General features: G+C 47.5%; 1 protein-coding gene across 4 annotated transcripts in view; it reads right to left on the reverse strand.

Moving 5' to 3' along the window:
* The window catches only part of LOC310701040 (complement C4-A-like), a 338,535-nt gene that overhangs the window by 310,755 nt on the left and 5,088 nt on the right, over positions 1-22,692 (reverse strand). For 3 of the 4 annotated variants that reach the window (XR_014522904.1, XR_014522905.1, XM_083491039.1), the window contains exons 3-16: positions 22,311-22,500; positions 18,694-18,764; positions 17,643-17,731; positions 15,898-15,980; positions 14,331-14,427; positions 13,064-13,169; positions 11,198-11,321; positions 10,076-10,191; positions 7,666-7,836; positions 4,481-4,660; positions 3,826-4,008; positions 3,528-3,677; positions 1,592-1,718; positions 122-193 (exon numbers count right to left, since the gene is read on the reverse strand). Coding sequence is in view for 2 of the 4 variants with exons in the window: in XM_083491039.1 (XP_083347165.1) it covers positions 122-193; positions 1,592-1,718; positions 3,528-3,677; positions 3,826-4,008; positions 4,481-4,660; positions 7,666-7,836; positions 10,076-10,191; positions 11,198-11,321; positions 13,064-13,169; positions 14,331-14,427; positions 15,898-15,980; positions 17,643-17,731; positions 18,694-18,764; positions 22,311-22,500 (1,759 nt within the window). In the remaining 2 variants the exon portion in view is untranslated. Of the gene's footprint in view, positions 1-121; positions 194-1,591; positions 1,719-3,527; positions 3,678-3,825; positions 4,009-4,480; positions 4,661-7,665; positions 7,837-10,075; positions 10,192-11,197; positions 11,322-13,063; positions 13,170-14,330; positions 14,428-15,897; positions 17,065-17,432; positions 17,732-18,693; positions 18,765-22,310; positions 22,501-22,692 lie in introns of all 4 variants that reach the window. The other variant, XM_083491040.1, reaches the window with a different exon arrangement.

Genomic DNA, 22,692 nt, shown 5'->3' on the forward strand with positions numbered 1-22,692 from the left:
CTCTTGCATCTGCCACCTGAGGCAGCCGCTTCATTATGCCTCAAAGTAGAGCCGGCCCTGGAGGCGTCCTCCATTTCCCACCCCCTCAGGGTTATCGCCCCTCTTCCCTGGCGTCACTTACGCTTCTTCTGGAGCTCTTTGTGGAACTCCAGTGAACGCTTCTTCCGGGAAGCATCGGTGCTGCATCCATGTGCTAGAAGAACAGACAGAACAAGGTGCTAATCAGAATTGTAGGTGCCGAAATCCCAAGGGAGAAGAAAAGACCTTTTATGTATGCAACGACAACTGTATAGATGCTGTCAGCTCAGAGATGGGAAGAAGATAAAGTCCCTACCAGAGAAGAATGGCAAATGAAGCTATTGGATTATGCCAAAATGGCAAAACTGGCCAGAAAGCCACTTCCGCCTAAGGAGGAGGTGGGGTTGCGATTTTCACGGCCCCTCCCACATGCGCGGCGGGCGGAAGCCAGCCCTGTGTGATTGGGGGGATTCCCGGCCGCATCATCCCCTGGCCAGCCAATTGGCTGGCTCAAGGGGCGTGGCCTGCCCTATTTAAGGCCTGACGCGGCCGGTGATCTCCCTCTTTGCTGCCCGTCAACTGTTCCTGCTTTTCCCACCCTCCCGCCCTATAAGGTTTTTGTTCCTTGACCTTGCTGTGGACCGTGGTTGGTCGCTGTTGAGGGGCCTGGTAAGAATTTTTCCACTTGGCAAATTGGCACCAGTCACTTGGTTTTCGCCTACCTCATAGCAAATCGTCACAACTTTCTGGGTATTTGTGGTTAGGCATTGATATTGTTCTGTAGATGGAAGAGGGGAGGTAGCGCCAATATGCCCCACATATTGAAGGGTAGTCCATTAAAGGATTCGGGGGGCGTGGCCCTGTCCGAAGCCTAAGGAGGTGAGGGCCTAAGGCACGCCCCCGAGCGGTGACCCCGGGGGAGTTCCTAGTTGATGTGCATCAGCAGGACTCCCCCTACTGGTGGTTAACCCTTCCCGGTCTTCGAGCACACTGGCTGGAGTCGGATATAGTCGGTTAGGACCAATGCCTAAGCCAATACCGCTCTTCACCTGTAACCAATAAAGCTGTGGCCTTTTTTTAGCCCATTAACCTTAATAATTGTGTCATGTGTCCTTATTTCCACCTGGGTGGGTCAGGAACTCGCCACGCAACCAGGAAGACCAAAACTTTCATATGGAATGGGGAAAATTTACAATTTTCCGTAAAGACCACTGTAAGCAGCTGAAAACATTAGCAGGACTGCAAAAACACTTGTAATGTAACGAGAACCATGGATACAATGGAATTATAGAAAACTTGGCTTATCTAAAAAAAGATACAGTAGAAAAGGTTTAATAAAAGAACCCATGGAGGTGGGAAGTCCAGAGATTGGAGGGAATCTTGTCATTTCGGATGTGTTGTGGTGTGAATATAAACTGAAATATGTAAAACCAAATAAACAGTATACAAAAAAGAAAGAACAAGGTGCAATGGTAGAAATGAGATGTAAGTGCGTCAGTCAACAATGCTCCCCGCTCCCCCAAACTCCCTCTCTGACCACATCCTTGTTTTGTGCTCCTCCTAACAAACTCACCTTTCCGGAGGGGGCTCATCAGCTCACCAGCCCGAATGGAGAGTCCGGCATCCCCAAAAACGCTGAGGGTGTTTTCCCCACTGCCGGCCGTGCAGCCCAGGTCGTAGCTTCCCATGGCCTGGAAGACCTGTTTTCCAGAAAGAAAGGATTACAGAGATGGGTCAGTGCAACAGTGCGCATGATCCAAACGTGCAAGGAATCAGTCCTTCAGTGCGGCGGCAGCACTGACACGGGACAGGTGTGTTTGCTGCCCCGGTCTCCCTGCCTGCTCAAAACTTTTTTTGTCTAAGCAAGCCTAACCTGACACTGCACATTTGGTGTGTATTTTAATGTGTGATTGTATTTTATAGCGTGCCTAATTTTATTTTGAAAACTTGTCTCTGACATTCTTTAACGTAACATCCGTTAATACCCTTTAATGTACATTTTGCATTTCACAGGCTTTGGTGAGGTACACTGCTACCTTGGGTTAAGAACTCAATTCGTTCTGGAGGTCCCTTCTTAACCTGAAACTGTTCTTAACCTGAGGTACCACTTTAGCTAATGGGAGCTCCCGCTGCCACCATGCCGCCACCGCACGGTTTCTGTTCTCATCTGTTCTCATTTGGACACACCTAAACTGGTCGCTGCCTGAATGTATTTATTTAAAAGGGTTCCTAAAAGGCTTGTTTATTTATTTATCAAAACTAATACAGTGGTACCTCGGGTTAAGTACTTAATTCGTTCCGGAGGTCCATACTTAACCTGAAACTGTTCTTAACCTGAAGCACCACTTCAGTGCCGCTGGAGCACAATTTCTGTTCTCATCCTGAAGCAAAGTTCTTAACCTGAAGCAATATTTCTGGGTTAGCGGAGTCTGTAACCTGAAGCGTATGTAACCTGAAGCGTATGTAACCCGAGATACTACTATATAACGGCTTGATTGTAAACCAAACAAACTAACTAAAACCCCCACACATGCAACCATCATCAAAGCAGTTTACAGATCATATCTTTAACTAGCATTTAAAAAACCCCCAATAAAGCAGCATTGTAAAAACTGAGGTGCTACTTAAAACACACACACACACACACACACACACACACACACACACACACCTGTAAAACAGTGTAATAAAAAGAGCTTGCAAACAGGAATTTGGTCATAAAAGAGACCAAACAGTGTAAGTTAATTAAATCACCTGTTTGGGCTCCACCATGATTGTCATTACTGAGTAGGTGGACTGACAACATGGAAGCTTGTCTGTCTAAATCAGTTTTGACATGGATGTTAGCTGTAGCTAGGATTGAAACAGCTCAGCAGTGGAAAACCTTGGAAAATCTACATTTGTCTTTGTGGAATAAGGACTTGTTGGCTTTGGCTGTTGCAGAAGAAGTTATGTACAAACTGCTTGATTCCATGGTGGGGTGTGGAGGACCTAGAACATCATCTGCTGAGGTTTTATTTCCTATTCTTCGGACTTAGATGCTAAATATTCACCATCCACGCCAGCTCAGGAAATGCGGACATTGTGATTTATACTTGTGTATAAATACTTTCTTTTCTTTATTTGTTTATTGCTTGTTGGCTTTAGCATATGGAACGATGCCATACTCTGCTGCTGCACTTTTGGGTTGTTAGAAATATTAGCAATAGAGGAAGTTTTTTTTTTAAAAAATGAAAGCGACCAAAAGCAGGGGCCAGGGAGAGCCTAGGCAAAAAGATATGCCTTTGAAAAGGCAACCCCAATGACAATAACCTGTGGGAAGTTATTCCTGGGGTAGCCTAGAAACAAACGGCTGCCTCCAACTAAGTTCTACTCAAGAGTAGACCCTCAAAATTAATGGAGATGGGTTCCACACATCCGTGAATTTCAGGATGACTGATTACTGATGACAACTAAAAAAAAAAAATAATCACAAGAAAGAGACTGAGGAGAAATGTGTGTGGCTGTACCTTGTCTTGTGTGAGGCGATTCTTCCGGTTGAGGGCATAAACAGCCGAATCGGTGGCAGCCAGGGATACGAAGGCTCTCGCATCGGTGTCTATGGTGAGGGTCAGGAAGTCCTGAGGCTGCAGATCAGTACTTGATGTCCGAAGTACCAGCTGGAGATTGGAGGGGCATAGACATTAGGGGCAGCCATTTTAACACCCTGCATTTTAACACCCCCAATGCCCTTGTGAACATCCGCCCCGTTCAGGAAAGGTTCCAAGAAGGAGAATTTTCACACACAAAAATTTGAGAAGCTCTCACCTTCCCCTCACAGCTGTCAACGACATCCACCCAGATAGAGTTGGCCACGACTTCGTCCCCGAGGCGATAAAAGGCCACAAATCGAAACGTGGGCATCAGGCTGGGGGTGATGGGAACGGAAACGACAGTGTAGGAGCCTCGGGCTACACTGTTGACAGAGACAATGTCCCCCTTGTTCAACACCTGGAGGGAAAGGACCAGTTCAAAGGATAGTGCTTAAGCACGGGAATATGCAGTGGTTTTGAATGTTCATGTTTCATATATGTTGTCTTAGCACTGAGGTGGCCCTATAACAGCAGTGAGGCAGCCGCCTTAGCGCTGGTGAGGTGTTTGGGGACAGAGCTGTGACGGCTACACAGTTTCCCCCATGCCCCACAGTCTAGTCTGCTTCCCTCAGGAGGGCACTGCCCTAATTTTAGGCCACGTTGTCTACAAAAGTATGTTTCTTAGGATAAATCCACACCCAAATGCTTGATGAATTTTTGAGATGGTTTTAAATAGAACCAACGCAAGCCAACATGGGAATGCGGAGAAATGAACTTAAATCTGGAAAAACGAAAAACCAAGAGAAACCAAAAATTGATTCGCCCATCTCTGCCCTTAACCCATCTTTCCTTCATCCTAGGAAGGTTAGGGCCCCCCAGGAAGGATTCACCATGTAATAGAATCGGGAGAAGGCAGTCGACCCAACGCTTTTCAACCCTAATGTAAGGGTCTCTCCAGGGTTCAAGCCTTGATATTTGGGGCTTTCGATGATCAAGTAGTTTCCTCTCGGGGAGGCCATGCGTTTGGCAGTCAAGGTGACTTCTGCTGGAGACTCTGTTCCGACTCTTAGCTGTGTGGATGACAAAGACACAGAGAAACACACAGTCACATATTCGCTTCTCGGACCCCGAAAAGACCACTGGAATGCTCTCTACATGGCCCTACGTTTAAACACAGTTTGGAAACTTCAACGGGTACAGAAGGCATCTTTTAGAAGGGCAACAGGAGCTAGATTGCTGGACAGCCAATGTAGGGGTTGTTGGACTACAACTCCCATCACCCTTGACCACTGGGCTATGAGAGCTGGGACTGATGGGAGTTGGAGTCCCATGACATCTAGAGTGCACCACGTTGAGTACCTATCATGGGCTTCTGGTTGGGTGCAGAGGAACAGTGGGAGGAACTAGCTGGGGAACCGCCAGGGGAAGAAGGCTCAGAGGTGGCAGGAGAATGATGAGTGCTCAGAGGGAGAAGACTGGGAAGAGGAGATTTCACCCCTCCCATGTCCAAGAATCTGCTGATGTGCTCAGCTGATTCTCCAGAGAGGAGGGGCGGTTTTTTGCTCTCTACTTATTCTGCTCCAGCCTCACGTCAAAGAGAGAGAGAGACTGAGTGTTAGAGAGAGATCGTGTGTATAGATAAGGTTGCTGCTAAGAGCAGCTGCAGACACTCAGTACAGTTCAGCATTTTTCGTTTAGACCTCATTTAGCTCTGTATATAGTTGTGTATTATAGTTGTAGATAGAATAAAGAAGATATTCTACAGAGCTGCTCTCCAAGTCGTTTATGCTCTGCTATACTCTGCTATACTCTGCTGTGCGACGACTGTCTTCTTGTTGGAGTGAATCCGGTGCTCACAACTCTAAGCTGTGAGTCCACAGCACTTTGACCTGTTCCTGTGCAGAAGGTGGTCTCTGGAAGTGCTACCCAGCTCGCCTAGCCCAGTTGGGGCTGAAGTGGATGAGTCCAGTTGGTGGAACTGGCTCAAGGGTGATGCTGACAAACAGGGCTTAGTGAGCTGAGAGAGTTTGTGGCAGAGAGAAGTCCAGAACAAGAGGCAAAAGCTGAAGCAGGTGATAAGGAGGAGGGAGACCAAGAGGTAGAGATGGGTCTGGCCGGTGAAGAGTCACAGGTGTCTCCCCTTCCTGCTGCGACAAGCTCCCCTCCTCCCTGGTTTGCCCGGACCAGGAAAGGGCTGAAAAGAGCAGAGGAGAAGTTAGCTTTGTGCAGGTACAGTCTCAGATTGCTTGGGAAAAGCCCTGCAGAGGAGGGGACTTAGACAGCTATGGGGAGGTGGGAATTTTCAGTCTCAGCAACTGAAGGGCCAGACCTAACAGGAATCAGCTGCAGTGCTCATTAGGCCTGACTCTCCGCCAAATCTGCAAAGATCATCTTTGTGCTAATAAGGAGTTAACTCCAGCTTTGAACAGTATGATTTACTGCCGGCTGGCTGTTTGACAGAACCCTTTGGCTATATAGTTGTATGCATATCCGATTTGAAACAGTTGCACTCACTACCTATTCTTGTTTAGAAAAGTCTACCCAGATGCTTAGAAAGCTGAGGTGGTTTTAATCTGTTTTAGTATTTTGACGTTTATATGTGAGGATTTTTCCTGATTTTCCTGTTTTGTCTTTTGTAAATCACCTTGAGTGCTTTTTTTTTTAACCCAATCAAATGATGTATTAATTTTATGAAATAAACGAATGAAATAAACGAGTACTTTTGCTTAGCTCAAATGCATCCTTGAACTGTGAATCACCCTGAGATCTTTGGATGAAGGGCAATATACAAGTTTAATAAATAAAATAAACTAAACTGTGACAGGACCTCTTGCTTGCCTCTGGCCCCGCCCAACACTGTCATGTGACACACACACACACACAAACCCAGGTGGTTTGTCAAGGGAGAATGCAGCCCTCAGGTAGTGAAAAAAGGTATCCTGCCTGTGCCTTAGTGGTGTGGGACACGGTTATTAGGAGACCCACATGTGCCCAGAATGCCTCAAAGCTAAGACTGGCCTTGGAGACTCTGCTGTATGATTTGCCCCTCTGAGAAAAAGATACAGTGGTGCCCCGCAAGACGAATGCCTCGCAAGACGGAAAACCCGCTAGACGAAAGGGTTTTCCGTTTTGGAGGTGCTTCGCAAGACGAATTTCCTATGGGCTTGCTTCGCAAGACGACAATGTCTTGCGAGTTCCTGCGGGGTTTTTTCCCTCCCCCCCCCTTTTCACAAGCCGCTAAGCCGCTTAACAGCTGATCCTAAGCCGCTAAGCTGCTTAACAGCTGATCCTAAGCCGCTAAGCGCGCTTAACAGCTGATCCTAAGCCGCTAAGCCGCTTATCAGCTGATCCTAAGCCGCTAAGCCGCTTAACAGCTGATCCTAAGCCGCTAAACCGCTTATCAGCTGATCCTAAGCCGCTAAGCCGCTTAACAGCTGATCCTAAGCCGCTAAGCCGCTTATCAGCTGATCCTAAGCCGCTAAGCCGCTTAACAGCTGATCCGCTAAGCCACTTATCAGCTGATCCGCTAAGCCCGCTAAGCCACTAATAGCGCTAATCCGCTAATGGGCTTGCTTCGCAAGACGAAAAAACCGCAAGACGAAGAGACTCGCGGAACAGATTCTTTTCGTCTTGCGCGAGGCACCACTGTATAGATTTGGCCAGCAACAGGGACAGAGTCTTTTCGGACAGCATCTTTGGAACACCTTGCCCCAAGAATTTCATTTGATCCCACCTTTGGTGGTCTGTCTACTCCTCCTCCTTCAGAGGAAACCGAAGGTTGAAATGGACTTCCTATTGTTTAGGGCAGGTCCAGTTTGTAGTTCCACTGCCCTCAGAAATTCAAACGGCCCCCTAAGTTGTGGAACTCTCTTTCCGCAGAGCACCTGGCAATTTCGCTGCAAAATTTGCATTGCATGCGGAAGATGAGTCTCTCTCTTTATCTCGGCATTTGATGCCTAGTCACGCCACGGACATTTGTTTTGGACTGTTTTTAATGTCGCATTTTTAATTGCTGCGACTTGCCCTGCGTGTGAAGGGAGGATATTAATCAATATCCTCAACAACAACAACATACCAGGATAGTGATTGAGGTGGCACCAGCGGGAAGGTTGAATCTGTGCATCACAATTCCACGATCGTTGCTTTCTATTTGGGCATCAGTGGGCGACGAGCCTCCCGCTATCTGGGTTGAGATGTGGACTGGGAGGCGGGGGGCAGGTGCGCCATCTGGGAGTGAAATAGTAGCCTGGAATGAAACAGCAACATAAAAAGTTTATGACGACATCCACACATAGCTGTCAACCGTCCCTTATTTGGCGGGAAAGTCCCTTATCCCAGCGCCGTGTCCCACTGCTGTCCCTTAAATTTCCCGGGTTTCAAAGGAAGCAGCTCCTCTCCCTCCCTCCCTGCTGGCCAGGGAGGAGGGAGGCTCCAACTGTGTTGCTTGGCTGCGTTGCTCACCCAATAAGGAGTCTAAGAACGACTGGGGGGTGGAGCTTGCATGCCTTGTGCCGATCAAATTGGCTGTGTTGCCTGGGGACTTGCCTTTGCTCAGCGCTTCCCAGCGGAGAGGGGACGGTGGTTTTCCTTGCTGCATCCCCTTTGCCGGGTTGCTGCGCTGTGGGAACCACCGCTTGAGGCTTCGTTTGGCTGCTGGTTGACTAAAATCCCTTATTTTGGCTGCTGATCCCTTATTTTCGAGGCTGCTGGTCCCTTATTTTCAAATCTGTAAGTTGATAGCTATGCATCCACACCGGGTGCCACCTCTGCTTGCATTGCTTGCAAATCCCGCCTACCTGGCCCCTCCATATCCTCAAAGCTCATTCCAGCCCACACAACCCTTAGCGGCTCCTTCCAGCCCCCCACAGCTCCTCTGTGGCCCTGCTTTTTTCAAACCTCTGCTGTTGTTTAAAACCACCATTTTAAAACCTGCCTTCTCCTTTGCTCCCCTCCCTGCCCCAACAACAGGCAAATCCAGGAGTGCGACATGAGCTTCTTTGTTTTCCTCTTCCCTCCCCAATCGCTTTTTTTGTGTGCTGTGTCTTTTGGATTGCAAGCCTGAGGGGCAAAGGACCGTCCTAGAATCATAGTTGCAATAGACCACAAGGGCCATCAAGTCCAACCCCCTGCCAAGCAGGAAACACCATCAGAGCACTCCTGACATATGGTTGTCAAGACTGCCAGTGGTTCTGAGATCACATCTGCCAGTTCTTTTAATACTCTTGGATGCAGTTCATCTGGCCCTGGAGACTTGAATACATCTAAACTAGCCAAGTATTCTTGTACTATCTCCTTAGTTATTCTGGGCTGTGTTTCCTTTGCTGAATCATTTGCTCCAAATTCTTCAGGTCGGGCATTGTTTTCTTTATCGGAGAAGACTGAGGCAAAGAAGGCATTGAGGAGTTCAGCCCTTTCTGTGTCCCCTGTTTGCATTTCCCCATCTTCTCCTCTGAGTGACCCCACTGTTTCTTTGTTCTTCCTTTTGCTACGGACATACCCATAAAAAGCCTTTTTTGTTGCTTTTAACCTCTCTAGCAAGCCTGAGTTCATTCTGTGCTTTAGCTTTTCTGACTTTGTGTCTACACGTGCTGGCTATTTGTTTGAATTCCTCTTTGGTGGTTTCCCCCCTTTTCCATTTTTTGTACACATCCTTTTTTAATCTTAACTCAGTTAAAAGTTCTTTAGATAGCCACCCTGGCTTCTTTAAGCACCTTCCATGTTTCCGTCTCATTGGTATTGCCTGAAGTTGTGCTTTTACTATCTCCCTCTTAACAAACTCCCAGCCATCATGAACTCCCTTTCCTTTTAGTATTACTGTCCAAGGGATCTCACCCAGCACTTCCCTAAGTTTTATGAAGTCGGCTTTCTTAAAGTCAAGAAATTGAGTCTTAGTATGCTTGGCTGCTCCTTTCCGCTGTATAGTAAACTTCAGAAGAGCATGATCACTCACGCCTAATGATCCTTCCACTTCTACCCCACTAACCAGGTCATAAACATTGGTTAGGACCAGATCTAAAATGGCTGTTCCTCTTGTTGCTTCTCCCACTTTCTGGACAATGAAGTTGTCTGCAAGGGCAGTGAGGAATCAGTTTGACCTTATGCTCTTGGCTGAGTTTGACATCCAACAAATATCCGGGTAATTGAAGTCCTATTACAGTGGTACCTCAGGTTACATATGCTTCAGGTTGCAGGCTCCGCTAACCCCAAAATAGTACCTTGGCTTAAGAACTTTGCTTCAGAATGAGGACAGAAATCGTGCTCCGGCGGCGCGGCAGCAGCAGGAGGCCCCATTAGCTAAAGTGGTGCTTCAGGTTAAGAACAGTTTCAGGTTAAGAACGGACCTCCAGAACGAATTAAGTACATAACCCGAGGTACCACTGTACTAATTTTTATCAGCCTCTTTGGGAGCCCTAAAATGAATAAAATCTTGGAACAAACCAACAAAACGGGAAATACGTAAACAGCAGGAGACGCAATATACACACCAGCACGTCAAAGGGTGCCCCGGGCACAAAATGGTGCTTGGTTTTGGATAGGTCGACCGAATATGGAGATTCTACAAATTTCACCGAGGCCAGCTCTTGCTCCTCCAGCTCACCACCTACGAGAATGAAGGGAAAAGACAGTGAAGAAACGGAAACCATTGTGGCCTTCGCTCTCTGAAGGCCCTTCCTGATCGGTGTTTTATTATGGGTTTATATTCTACAGTGTGTTTTTGGCACAGTCATGGTGCAATCATGGTGGACCGATCCTACTTTATTAGTTGTTCTGCGATGCTCCTTATTATTATAGTTGTACCTTGGAAGTCGAACGGAATCCGTTCTGGAAGTCCGTTTGACTTCCAAAACATTTGGAAACCAAAGCGTGGCTTCTGATTGGCGGCAGGAAGCTCCTGCAGCCAACCGGAAGCCACGGAAGCCCCATCGGACATTCAGTTTCCAAAAATAGTTCACAAACTGGAACAGTCACTTCCAGGTTTGCGGCATTCGGAAGCCAAAACATTTGAGAACTAAGCTGTTCGAAGGTACGACTGCATTATTATTATTATTATTATTATTATTGTTATTATTATTATTATCCTGCCTTTTCCCCAGACCAGGACTCCAAATGGCTCACGCTAATGGAAACAACACAGCTAAAATACAAAATGCTAAGAACATATAGAAGATAATTGCTAAAAAGTAAATAAAATCTAATAGAATTAAAACAATTTTAAAAATAAAAATCTCTTAAAATATAGATAACAAAAAACACCAAAACACTATTAAAAGACCTTCCCTTGAAAAAAAACCCAGCCAGTTCCCAAAGGCCTGTTGGGATAAGAAGGTTTTCATCTGCTGGTTGAAGACAGCAAGGAAGGAGCCAGCCTGGCTTCTTCGGGGAGGGAGTTCCAAAGTATGGGAGCAGCCACCACTGAGAAGGCCTTGTCATGCGTCCCCACCAAGCAGGCCTCTGGGGGTGGTGGGACCGAGAGAAGGGCCTCCCCCAAAGATCTCAAAACCCGGGGCACCTTGTATGAGGTGATATGAAACTACAGCTCCCAGTATTATTTGGTGAGGGAAAGCCATGTCTAAAGTGGTTCAGACATGTCCCATTTGCAAACTTACTTGCTTTCTCTATCACAGTGGCTGCGATGTAGAGCGTCGTCCCGGCTAGACTCCTCAGCGGACGTCCCAGTTTCTCAGAGAGGAGGCTGGGTTTTAGGATGAGTGAGCCATGACCATCCATTACCTGAATACGGAGGGAATTAGGTCAGAGGAGATGGTAGAGTGGGATATAAAATTAGTTGTACCGTACTGATATTCAAGCAGGACACATTCAGAGACCTGTGTGGTGTAGCGGTTAGGGTGCTGGCTCAGGACTTGAGAGACCTGGGTTCAAATGCCTGCTCAGCCATAAAGTTCAGGGGTCAGTCTTTGGGTCAGTCACCATCGCCCAGCCTCACATACCTCAGAGGGTCATTGTGAGGAGAAAGGATGGGAGGAAAGAACCATGGGTGCCACAAATATAAATGATTATATATTTAGATACAGTGGTGCCCCGCAAGACGAATGCCTCGCAAGACGGAAAACCCGCTAGACAAAAGGGTTTTCCGTTTTGGAGGTGCTTCGCAAAACGAATTTCCTATGGGCTTGCTTCGCAAGACGAAAATGTCTTGCGAGTTCCTGCGGGGTTTTTTTCCTCCCCCCCCTTTTTCCCAAGCCGCTAAGCCGCTTATCAGCTGATCCTAAGCCGCTAAGCCGCTAAACAGCTGATCCGCTAAGCCGCTTATCAGCTGATCCACTAAGCCGCTAAGCCGCTTATCAGCTGATCGCTAAGCCGCTTATCAGCTAATCCGCTAAGCCTGCTAAGCCGCTAATAGCGCTAATCCGCTAAACCGCTAATGGGCTTGCTTCGCAAGACGAAAAAACCGCAAGACGAAGAGACTCGCGGAACGGATTATTTTCGTCTTGCGAGGCACCAGTGTATAAATATAATTTATTACACACACACACACACACACACACACACAAACAAACATTATTTTATATATAAAGCAAAACAAACCACAATTCCCCTAGGGCCTAGGGTTTAACATAACAAGAGACTAGAATTTCATAGTTGAGTTTGAATTGAGGAGGGTAGAAGAGACCCTAATTTTGTGGGTCAGATGGAGGGCCTTAAGTCATAAGGGTATTGGAAGAGGCAAACAATATTATTATTATTATTATTATTATTATTATTATTATTATTATTATTATTATTGCCACCCCACCCATCTCGCTGGGTTTCCCCAGCCACTCTAGACGGCTCCCAACAGAATATTAAAAACACGATAAAACATCGAACATTTAAAACTTCCCTGTACAGGGCTGCCTTCAGATGTCTTCTAAAAGTCAAATAGTTGTTTATTTCCTTGACATCTGATGGGAGGGTGTTCTACAGGGCGGGCGCCACCACCAAAAAGGCCCTCTGCCTGGTTATTACTTTATTTTAGGCCTGCTTTGCTATATTAGAGCAGCGGTGAGGAGTTTGTTTTTTGGCCCACTGGGCCAGATCGTTATCTCATGGCTCATCGTTATCTATTTATTTTCACCTTGCTTTTTTTACCTGATAGAGACCACCTACCTATCAATCACCGGACATCATAATAACGCCAGGTGAATGACAGGTGGGGTGGTCCTGCCCAACTGCCAAAGCTGGCCCTAATAAAGGAAATAGTGTGTTTAAGCATGTGCAGAAAACCTTGTCTCACTACGGAATCCATTCCACACATGCCGACAACGCACAGACATCTGGGAGCAGGGTTGAAAGTCTCCAGGTATCCCACCAGCGCTCCTGAATTTAGGAGCTAAGTGTCAGATGGATCACTAATTACAAGGGGAAACTAGGAGGGCTCAACTCCATAGATAAACTATTATTATTATTATTATTATCTCTGGAAAGCCAGCAGGGAGGTCTGTGAGCTGATGAAGGGCAGGGACGTTTCTTACTGTGACTTGTTGCTCCAGTCCCGGGACATACATTTTGCCCCCGTCTTCATCTGTCACTCCGAAACGCACGTAGGCTGTGGCAGTCACTCCCTTCCCGTAAAAAAATCTGTTGGGAGAAGAAACCGGGGATAATTCAAAGGCGAGGAGTTGGGGTGAGCAAGCAGGGTACATCTCCCCACTGCCAATGCCTGCATTTAACAGTCACAATGAACCAGGGCGGACCTAGCTTCTGTCAGGGCTTGCATACGCGTTCCCCTCCTGTGTGGCTAAGAGGCAGAATTGCAAATGTAAGGAGATTCTTCTGGATTTCATATTTTGGTTATATATTTTGGTTTTATTCTGTGAACCGTCCCCAAGACCTGCAGGTATAGGGCGGAATATAAATTCAATTAACAACAACAACAACAACAAATTTTATTTATACCCTGCCCTCCCCAGCCAAGACCGGGCTCAGGGCGGCTAACACCAAGTATAAAAACAATTGATTAAAATACAACTTAAAAACAAGATTAAAATGCAACATTAAAATGCAGCCTCATTTCAGTAGAAACTCAAATCAAAAACTTTTTGGGGATGAAAAGGTCAAATCTTCACCAAGGCCAACTATCCAGACTGGTCCTACGTGGGCCAGAAAAAAGCCAGGGACAAATATAGAAATAACCAGTTAGTTTTAACCGTAGTTTGTTGTACTTGACAACACAACAAACTAGGGTTAACCAAAGGCAAAACAAAAAAATTCCAGACTCTGCCCTCCACCCAGCCACACTAATGTGGCTACATTTGTTCACATCATGCTAAACAGTGGAAAACTGTTTTACTGTAAAATAGTAAATGGGTCTATAAACCAGAAATGCAAAATTCCTTTGTGCGTATGTGAGTGTGTGTGTAAAGATGGACTGTCTGCCCTCTGGTCAAACAGGGGTCTTGTTTGAGGCCTAAAGCAACAACCACACTACACGTTCTTAAACCGTGCTGCTTTTTTGCAATATAATATAGAATATATCCTAGTGTGACCTCTGCTGAACCAAACCAAAGGCTCACTTAGTAGGGCTGTGAACAAACCACATTTGGTTGGGACCTCAATTTGGGGAAGATTGAGAAAGGTGTCCCTGGGTTATAAACCTGCCAAATATCAGACAAATTGGCCCAGGGGCTTTTGTGCTAGGCACCTTTAAAGTTTATATTTAAAAGGTGAAGGAGTGGCTTATATAATGTTTCAAATCAGTTAATTATATCAGAAACGCCCCAACCCACAAGAGGAACTTACTTAGCCTGCAGGTCAATACTCAAGTCGGAGTTCTGCTGGGGTGAGGTCAGGATATATTTCCGTTCCGGGACAATCGTCACCTCAAAATGAGGCAGCACTGAGGAGAGAAAGACAGGCTGAAATTCGGCAGACGGTGCGCTAATCAGCGTTATTGTGCAAATGGCCTGTGCCATGTAAGATCTTCTGGGAAAGCTCTGGCCTATGGAGCTTTCATCTAATGAAGTTGGGAGCAGGGCCTTGTCTGCGATGGCCCCCCAATTTTATGGAATGGGACTCACTGCCCAGGTAGGCAGCCTTTTGAAAGAGGGTTTTTGGGTTGCCTTCTGCTCCACAGAGAGGTTTCATAGCTCGGTCAGTAGAGCATGAGGCTCTTCATCTCGGGGTTGCGGGTTTAAGCCACATGGTGGGTGAAAGATTCCTGCACTGCAGAGGGTTGGACTAGATGACCCTCAGGGTCCCTTCCAACTTTACAACTCTATGATTCTATATGTGCTGGCTGTGGCTGATGGGAGCGGCTCTGCAGAATTTCACATGTGGGTCTCTCCAAGTACGGTGGTACCTCGGGTTAAGTACTTAATTCGTTCTGGAGGTCCGTTCTTAACCTGAAACTGTTCTTAACCTGAAGCACCACTTTAGCTAATGGGGCCTCCTGCTGCTGCTGTGCCACCGGAGCACAATTTCTGTTCTCATCCTGAAACAAAGTTCTTAACCTGAAGCACTATTTCTGGGTTAGCGGAGTCTGTAACCTGAAGCGTATGTAACCTGAAGCATATGTAACCCTAGGTACCACTGTACCTACTCAGAGATGCTTGGGACTGATTCTGGGAGCTTCCTAGGCTCTTGTATTCTCTCACCTGCCCTTCTTGTGCAGGCGGGTTACATTTTGCAATATTTGGATGCCCTGTGCACAGTGTTGGAGTGAGGCCTTTGCTAGTCTTTGAGATCCTGGTAAGTGCCTAATCTTAGCCCCCTCAGCTGCCAGCTTTATAAAGCTGCATTTTTCCAACTCAGACCATTCCCCTCAGCCCATCAGCAGCACTCAGGTTTCTGTTACTTGAGATATGGCACCAAAACACCTGGCAGCCTAATAATTGGGTGGCGCTGTGGGTTAAACCACAGAGCCTAGGGCTTGCCGATCAGAAGGTTGGCGGTTCGAATCCCCGCGACGAGGTGAGCTCCAGTTGCTTGGTCCCTGCTCCTGCCAACTTAGCAGTTCGAAAGCACGTCAAAGTGCAAGTAGATAAATAGGTACCGCTCCGGTGGGAAGGTAAACGCCGTTTCCGTGCGCTGCTCCGGTTCACCAGAAGCGGCTTAGTCATGCTGGCCACATGACCCGGAAGCTGTACGCCGGCTCCCTCGGCCAATAAAGCGAGATGAGCACAACAACCCCAGAGTCGGCCATGACTGGACCTAATGGGGTCCCTTTACCTTTTAAGAATGTACCGCTTCCTCACAAAAAGGGAGGGTGGGAGAATCATATTATCAGGTTGTTTCAACAACCGCCCCAGTTGAGCTGCTGCCTGTCACACACAGCTCTCAGAAAGCCCTCTGCCTTAGCAGAACATACCGTATTTTTTCACCTCGAACTCAGTGGTCGTGTTGTAACCCGGAGTGGTGGTGAAGTGGGCCGTGATTCGCCAAATGCCAGGCCTAGGAGGAGGGGAAGGCAGAAAGAACAGGAAGAAAACTCGAGCCAGGTCATAGTAATGCAAAGAACCAGGGAACTAGTTTAGCATATTGAACAGCAGTCCCCCCCCCCCTTGCAAAAAGCTGAGTGGCAATGTATATCTAGACAGCAATAAATCTGCAAAAGCAGTTTGTAATGCTTCATAGGGGTCTATCACTCAAATGAGAAAAGCAGGGGTTTTTTTGTTTTTGTTTTAAATCCTCCCAGATGAGCACAAGCCCTAAACCAGACCTTTGCACCCTGGCCTAAAAAAACAGTTGCCAACTTGTCTGCCACTCCATGCTCCTGTGCCTTTAAAGGCTAGGTGTCCCAAGTGGCCTGATTCAGCATGAGGCAGCAAGCAACATTTGCCTGCCATGAAACGGTTGCATGCAGAAATCCAACAGGTAAAGCTTTCGTCATCATTGTTTCCTCATGAAGCCCAGGCTAAAATCCTCCCCAGCACACCGCTGCTAAAGTACAATATTTATTTCTTCTAGAATAAAAAATGTTACTTCCTTATTTCAAGGTATTCCACCCTGCGGAACGCCCTCCCACCAGATGTCAAAGAGCACAACAACTACCAGACTTTTAGAAGACATCTGAAGGCAGCCCTGTTTAGGGAAGCTTTTAATGTTTGATGCTTTAATGTATTTTAATATTTTGTTGGAAGCAGCCCAGAGTGGCTGGGGAAGCCCAGCCAGATGGGCGGGGTATAAAGAATAAATTATTATTGTAGCTGCTTGGGTCATTAGGAAGAGTTGTTGCTTTGGGGCAATATTTGGCTCCTGGAATCCCAACAGGGCTTGCGTAAGGAGACAAAGTCAACACCTTCACTGCTCACATACCCTCCAACATCGCTCTGATGAAAATAGGGACGTCTCATTCCATAATGATAATTTTACTACTTATATCCGCACACATCTTACTGGGTTGCCCCAGCCACTCCGAGCAGCTTCCAACATATGTAAAAACACAATAAAACATTAAACTTCCCTATACAGGATTGCCTTCAGGAGTCAAATAACTCCATACCCTCAACCTTTCTCCAGTGAAAATAGGGACATCCTACCATACCCTCTAGGGATGCGGGTGGCACTGTGGGTTAAACCACAGAGCCTAGGACTTGCCCATCAGAAGGTCGGCGGTTCAAATCCCCGTGACGGGGTGAGCTCCTGTTGCTCGGTCCCTGCTCCTACCAACCTAGCAGTTCGAAAGCACCGCAAAGTGCAAGTAGATAAATAGGTACCGCTCCTGCGGGAAGGTAAATGGCGTTTCCGTGCGCTGCTCTGGTTCGCCAGAAGCGGCTTAGTCATGCTGGCCACATGACCCGGAAGCTGTATGCCAGCTCCCTCGGCCAATAAAGCGAGATGAGCGCCGCAACCCCAGAGTCAGCCACAACTGGACCTAATGGTCAGGGGTCCCTTTACCTTTACCTTACCATACCCTCTAACACTTTTGTGGCGAAAATAGGGACATCCTAAAGGAAAGTGTGACATTCCGGGATCAAATCAGAAACCTGGGCAGCTTCTCTAAATCAGGGATGTCCCTGGAAAATAGGGGCACTTTTAGGATCTCCACCTTTGAATTTCTGCCACCTGTCGGATTTGCCTGGACCTGATTGACACAACACTGGTTAAACTTACTCAGAGATATCGGGGATTGACAGGTGATCATTTATCACAAACTGGACCGGCATACGCTCGACTTTCCGGACCTGTATACCTCGCGGGTTCTGATGGAGACAGAGAGACAGGAAGACACCCATGTTTTGACAACAGGTAATCATGGCTACATCTGCAATTTACATATAAAGCAGTTCAGGGGTGCTAACTTGAATACAGTGGTACCTCTGGATGCAAACGGGATCCGTTCCGGAGCCCCGTTGACATCCTGAAGCGAACGCAAGCCGCGTCTGCGCGTGCACGGGTCGCAATTCCCCGCTTGCGCGTGACATCATTTTTAGCGTCTGCACAAGCGGCGAAACCCGGAAGTAATGTGCTCCGTTACTTCTGGGCCGCCGCAGAGCGCAACCCGAAAATGCTTAAGCTGAAGCTACTTCAACCCGAGGTATCACTGTAATATATTTGGGGGGGAGCCCCACCCCAAATAATCGATCACATGATGCTGCACGCACCCACCCACCCTTTGAATGGCAATGCCAATTAACTTGGGATGGCAGGCCCCTCAAATATTTTAGTGGGAGGGGCTGAACTGTATTGGCTTCCCCCAAAGAATTCTGGGAAGTATAGTATGCCATGCTATTTTTCTCAAAAAAGAGGTCCCAGGACACCTCCCTCATCTCTTAGAATGGCAATGGTCCCCACCTGAGAGGGGCCGGAACTGAGTTCCAGCAAATTCCGGCTGCAAAAAAAGCCCTGGTAGTATGTTATGGGTGCCGAGGCCGTCTGTTCCCCTCGCAGCACTACAGTTCCCAGAGTTCCCTGGTAGCAGGGACTGAGATAAATTCGTGGAGGATAATTCATCCTAGCTACTGATCAAGATGGTGATGTTTCAGGGGCTGGAAGCCACAAGAAGGGACAGTGCTTGTGTTGTACTAATGTCCCACTCGTGAGTTTGCCGCAGGTATCTGGTCTGCTGTTGCGAGAACAGGGTGCCGCGCTATGGATTGTTTGATAAGGAGTGTCAATTTTGACCTCCCACGCCTTTGCATTTTGGAACAGCGCTCTCAGTTACCTGCACAGTGACAACCACGGATTCGGAAGTTGGCCTCAGTTTGTGATCCAGGACAAAAACTCGGAAATTCACTGGAAACAGAAGAACCAAAAATGGAGTATGAGGAAGAAGTAGGAATAATAATAATAATAATAATAATAATAATAATACCCAGTGATCTTTTACTAGAAAAAGAGGTTATGGAACTCATCATGAACGCCTCCCTTGTTCTCTTATAATGGCAATGGTGCCCGCCTGAGAGGTGGCGAAATCTGGCTGAAATAAAGCCCTGTTTGTCTCCCACCCATTTGACTGGGGGTGGATCTACACTCATGGTTTAGAACAGGGGTCTGCAACCCGCGGCTCCAGAGCCGCATGTGGCTCTTTTACACCTTTGCCGCGGCTCCGGGGCGGATACTAGCGAGGGGAGGAGGCGCATTGTGCGCCCCGACACTCCCCACTGTGGCGGGTGCTGTACTGGCTGTGACGTCGCATGGCGGCAGTGCGTGCGTTAGTCACGCACCGTCCCGATGTCACCTTCCCGCCCACTACATTGTAAGGGGCATGTACGCTGGTCACTGCATTTAAAGGGGTCATGTACGCTGGTCACTGTTTTGAAGGGGAGTGAAGAACACACACACACACAAAAAGGTAACTTGTTAATTTAACGTTTATTTCTATGAGGAGGAGTAATTCTGAGGGGTCAAACAAAGAAATAATAAAAAGTGACAAAAACGTTATTTTTATAATGACGAGTTTTGCGGCTCCCAGTTGTTTTTTCTTCGGGAACGGGTCCAAGTGGCTCTTTTTGTCTTAAAGGTTGCAGACCCCTGGTTTAGAACATTAAGGAAGGGTTTTCATAACGTCAATGGACACATTACGTCCTACTTTTAACGTTCACAATGCGTCATTAAAATGTGACACCAGAGACCACTGCAGAGCAACCAGGAATTGGCAGTGAGAAAACAGCGTTTTTACAGAGAAAACAAGGTAAGAAACACTTTTAATTTACAAGTTTGCCCTGTGATGTTTAAGAACGATATATCTCATATCGTTCTAATAACATTAAATAGGTCAGTGTAGATCCAGCCTGGGCTGCCCCAGCCACTCTGGGTGGCTTCCAACACATATAAAAGCATAATAAAATACCAAACATTAAATACTTCCCTATACAGCAACACAAAAGGGGGAAGAAATCTCTTTGTGGCTATAAGGATGGCATTGCACATTAAACTGCTTAATCCTACTCTAAAGTGTAGTTGCTTTTGTATCCCAGTTACATTGATAACTTAAGCCGCTGCCTTTGCAGAGTATTATGTACTGGCTTCGGCCTTGGCGGTTACTTGGCAGCCACATTCCCTGTGTGTGTGTTTGTGTGTTTGTGTGAAGGTGTGGGACTCCGCAGGGCTTTGCTTACAAAGGCTGAGAAGCAATCGAGCAGGGTTGGGCGTGCAACGCGAGGTGCGGAGCAAACTGGACTTTGCTATTTCACCTTTGGAGCCATGTAAATAGACGTTGCCGTGTACGCGAAAAGGACAATATTGAGTCAGGCTATGGGTTTTGGCAAAGGATTCTGCGAGATGGGTCGTTGTTCCCCAACCCACGTGCTGCAATAGAAGTGGTTCTCTCACAGTGCTATTTTTGTTGTTGTTTAGTCATTTAGTCGTGTCCGACTCTTCATGACCCCATGGATCAGAGCACGCCAGGCACTCCTGTCTTCAGTGCTATTTTGGATAAGGCAATAAGGAATCACAAAACTGTAGAAAGGGGATGTCCGGTGGGGAGGGGGTGGGGCCCGAAGGCTGACTGGCAATTCAAAACATCTTGAGGGCACCAGGTTGGGGAAGGCTGCTCCTCCTTTAACTACAGAACAGCAGCATAGGCAGTGGGATCCTCGGATGAGCCCCAAATGTACGCAGCACACTTGGCTGCTGTTCCAAGGCTGCACGCCAGGCTATGAATTTAAAGGAATCTCCCTCAACCATAAGAATCCTGGAACCAGAGCCGTCTTTCCCATAGGGCTTAGTGGTTCGTTGCGCCAGGGCACCGGCTTCTCAGGGGCGCCCTAGCGAGTGGAGGAGCTGCACGGCTTTGCCCCCTTTCCCTGCACGCCCGCAAGCTGCACCACGCCAACTCCCGACGCTGGAGAGCATGTCCACCATCACGTTTTCCTGCTTGATCGCCGCCACCACCGAGGGGATCAGGGCGGTGGAGAAGGCAGAGGACATTTTCCACTGCCCCCTCCCTTGTTTTGGAGTTGCCAGGGGGCCACCAGAGAGATCTTTGCCCCATGGCACCGGATAGGCTTAAGACAGCCCTGCCTGGAACCCATAAGAACCCCTAGAGTTCCCAGCACCCTTAGCAAACTACGGTTCCCAGGATTTTTGAGGTGGGTGGGGGACAATGTGTTTTAAATATTTGGTGTGTATGCAGCCTTGGGCACTCAAAGCACACTCTTAATTGGGCAGCTCAGATGGCTACAGCGTGGTGCTGATAACGCCAAGGTTGCAGGTTCGATCTCCATATGGGACAGCTGCATATTCCTGCGTTGCAGGGGGTGGACTGGATGATCCTCGGGGTCCCTTCCAACACTATGATTCTATAGTATATCTATGAGCTTTCCCTCAAAGAATTGTAGACGCTGTTGTCTTGTCCCTCACAGAGTTACAATTCACAGCCACCGGTAACAGACGACAATGCCCAGAATTAACTGAGAGGGAAAAGATGGGCTTTATAGTGGCTAGGGAAACCCAGCCAGATGGGTGGGGTATAAATAATTTATTTATTTATTTATATTATAATAAAAAAGAAGATCATGGCCACTGGGCCCATCACCTCCTGGCAAATAGAAGGGGAAGAAATGGAGGCACTGAGAGATTTTACTTTCTTGGGCTCCATGATCACTGCAGATGGTGACAGCAGCCGCGAAATTAAAAGACGCCTGCTTCTTGGGAGAAAAGTGATGGCAAACCTGGACAGCATCTTAAAAAGCAGAGACATCACCTTGCCAACAAAGGTCCGTATAGTTAAAGCTATGGTTTTCCCAGTAGTGGTGTATGGAAGTGAGAGCTGGACCATAAAGAAGGCTGATCGCCGAAGAATTGATGCTTTTGAATTATGGTGCTGGAGGAGACTCTTGAGAGTCCCATGAACTGCAAGAAGATCAAACCGATCCATTCTGAAGGAAATCAGCCCTGAGTGCTCACTGGAAGGACAGATCGTGAAGCTGAGGCTCCATTACTTTGGCCACCTCATGAGAAGAGAAGACTCCCTGGAAAAGACCCTGATGTTGGGAAAGATGGAGGCCACAAGGAGAAGGGGACGACAGAGGACGAGATGGTGGGACAGTGTTCTCGAAGCTACCAGCATGAGTCTGACCAAACTGCGGGAGGCAGTGGAAGACAGGAGTGCCTGGCGTGCTCTGGTCCAGGGGGCCAGGAAGAGGCGGACACGAATAAACGACAACAACAACTATTATTATTATTATTATTATTATTATTATTATTATTATTATTAATATAGTGTGTGCACAGGCTGAGCTTTTCTTTCGGGTGCCTCGTGGGTTTTTTAAGGGTGCATGCCTGCAAATGGAAAATGTTGGCTGAGCAAGGCCAAAATGCTCAAGACGTTGGACTCACCCTTTTGCCGAGGGGTGTAGATTGGCTTGTCGGTCTGCAGAAGCAGGTACCCTTTCCGGGCCGTCCACCGCAGGTTGAGGCTTTGAACCCCGTTCGGGGTCGGGAGCTGAGAGCTGTGGGCTACAAGCTGGATGTAGCCTTCCCGCCGAAGGCGAGTCAAGCCACATTGCCTAAAAAGTTCGGGGGTCACCTGAGAAAACGAGAAAGGCGTGAGACAGTGGGGAGAGGCAAAAGGTCTTGCTTGTGCAAAACACTCTGCCTCTTTTTGGCTCTGGCTCCCCCTAGTGTTGGCATCCTTGCCTTCCGCCCAATCAGTTTCAATGGGCTCCGGGTAGCTCTAGGAGTTGCCGGTGTTGACAATTGCTTAGAATCAGGAATTATC

Source organism: Podarcis liolepis, assembly GCF_965112155.1.
Source record: "Podarcis liolepis genome assembly, chromosome: 2".
Classification (NCBI taxonomy): domain Eukaryota; kingdom Metazoa; phylum Chordata; class Lepidosauria; order Squamata; family Lacertidae; genus Podarcis; species Podarcis liolepis.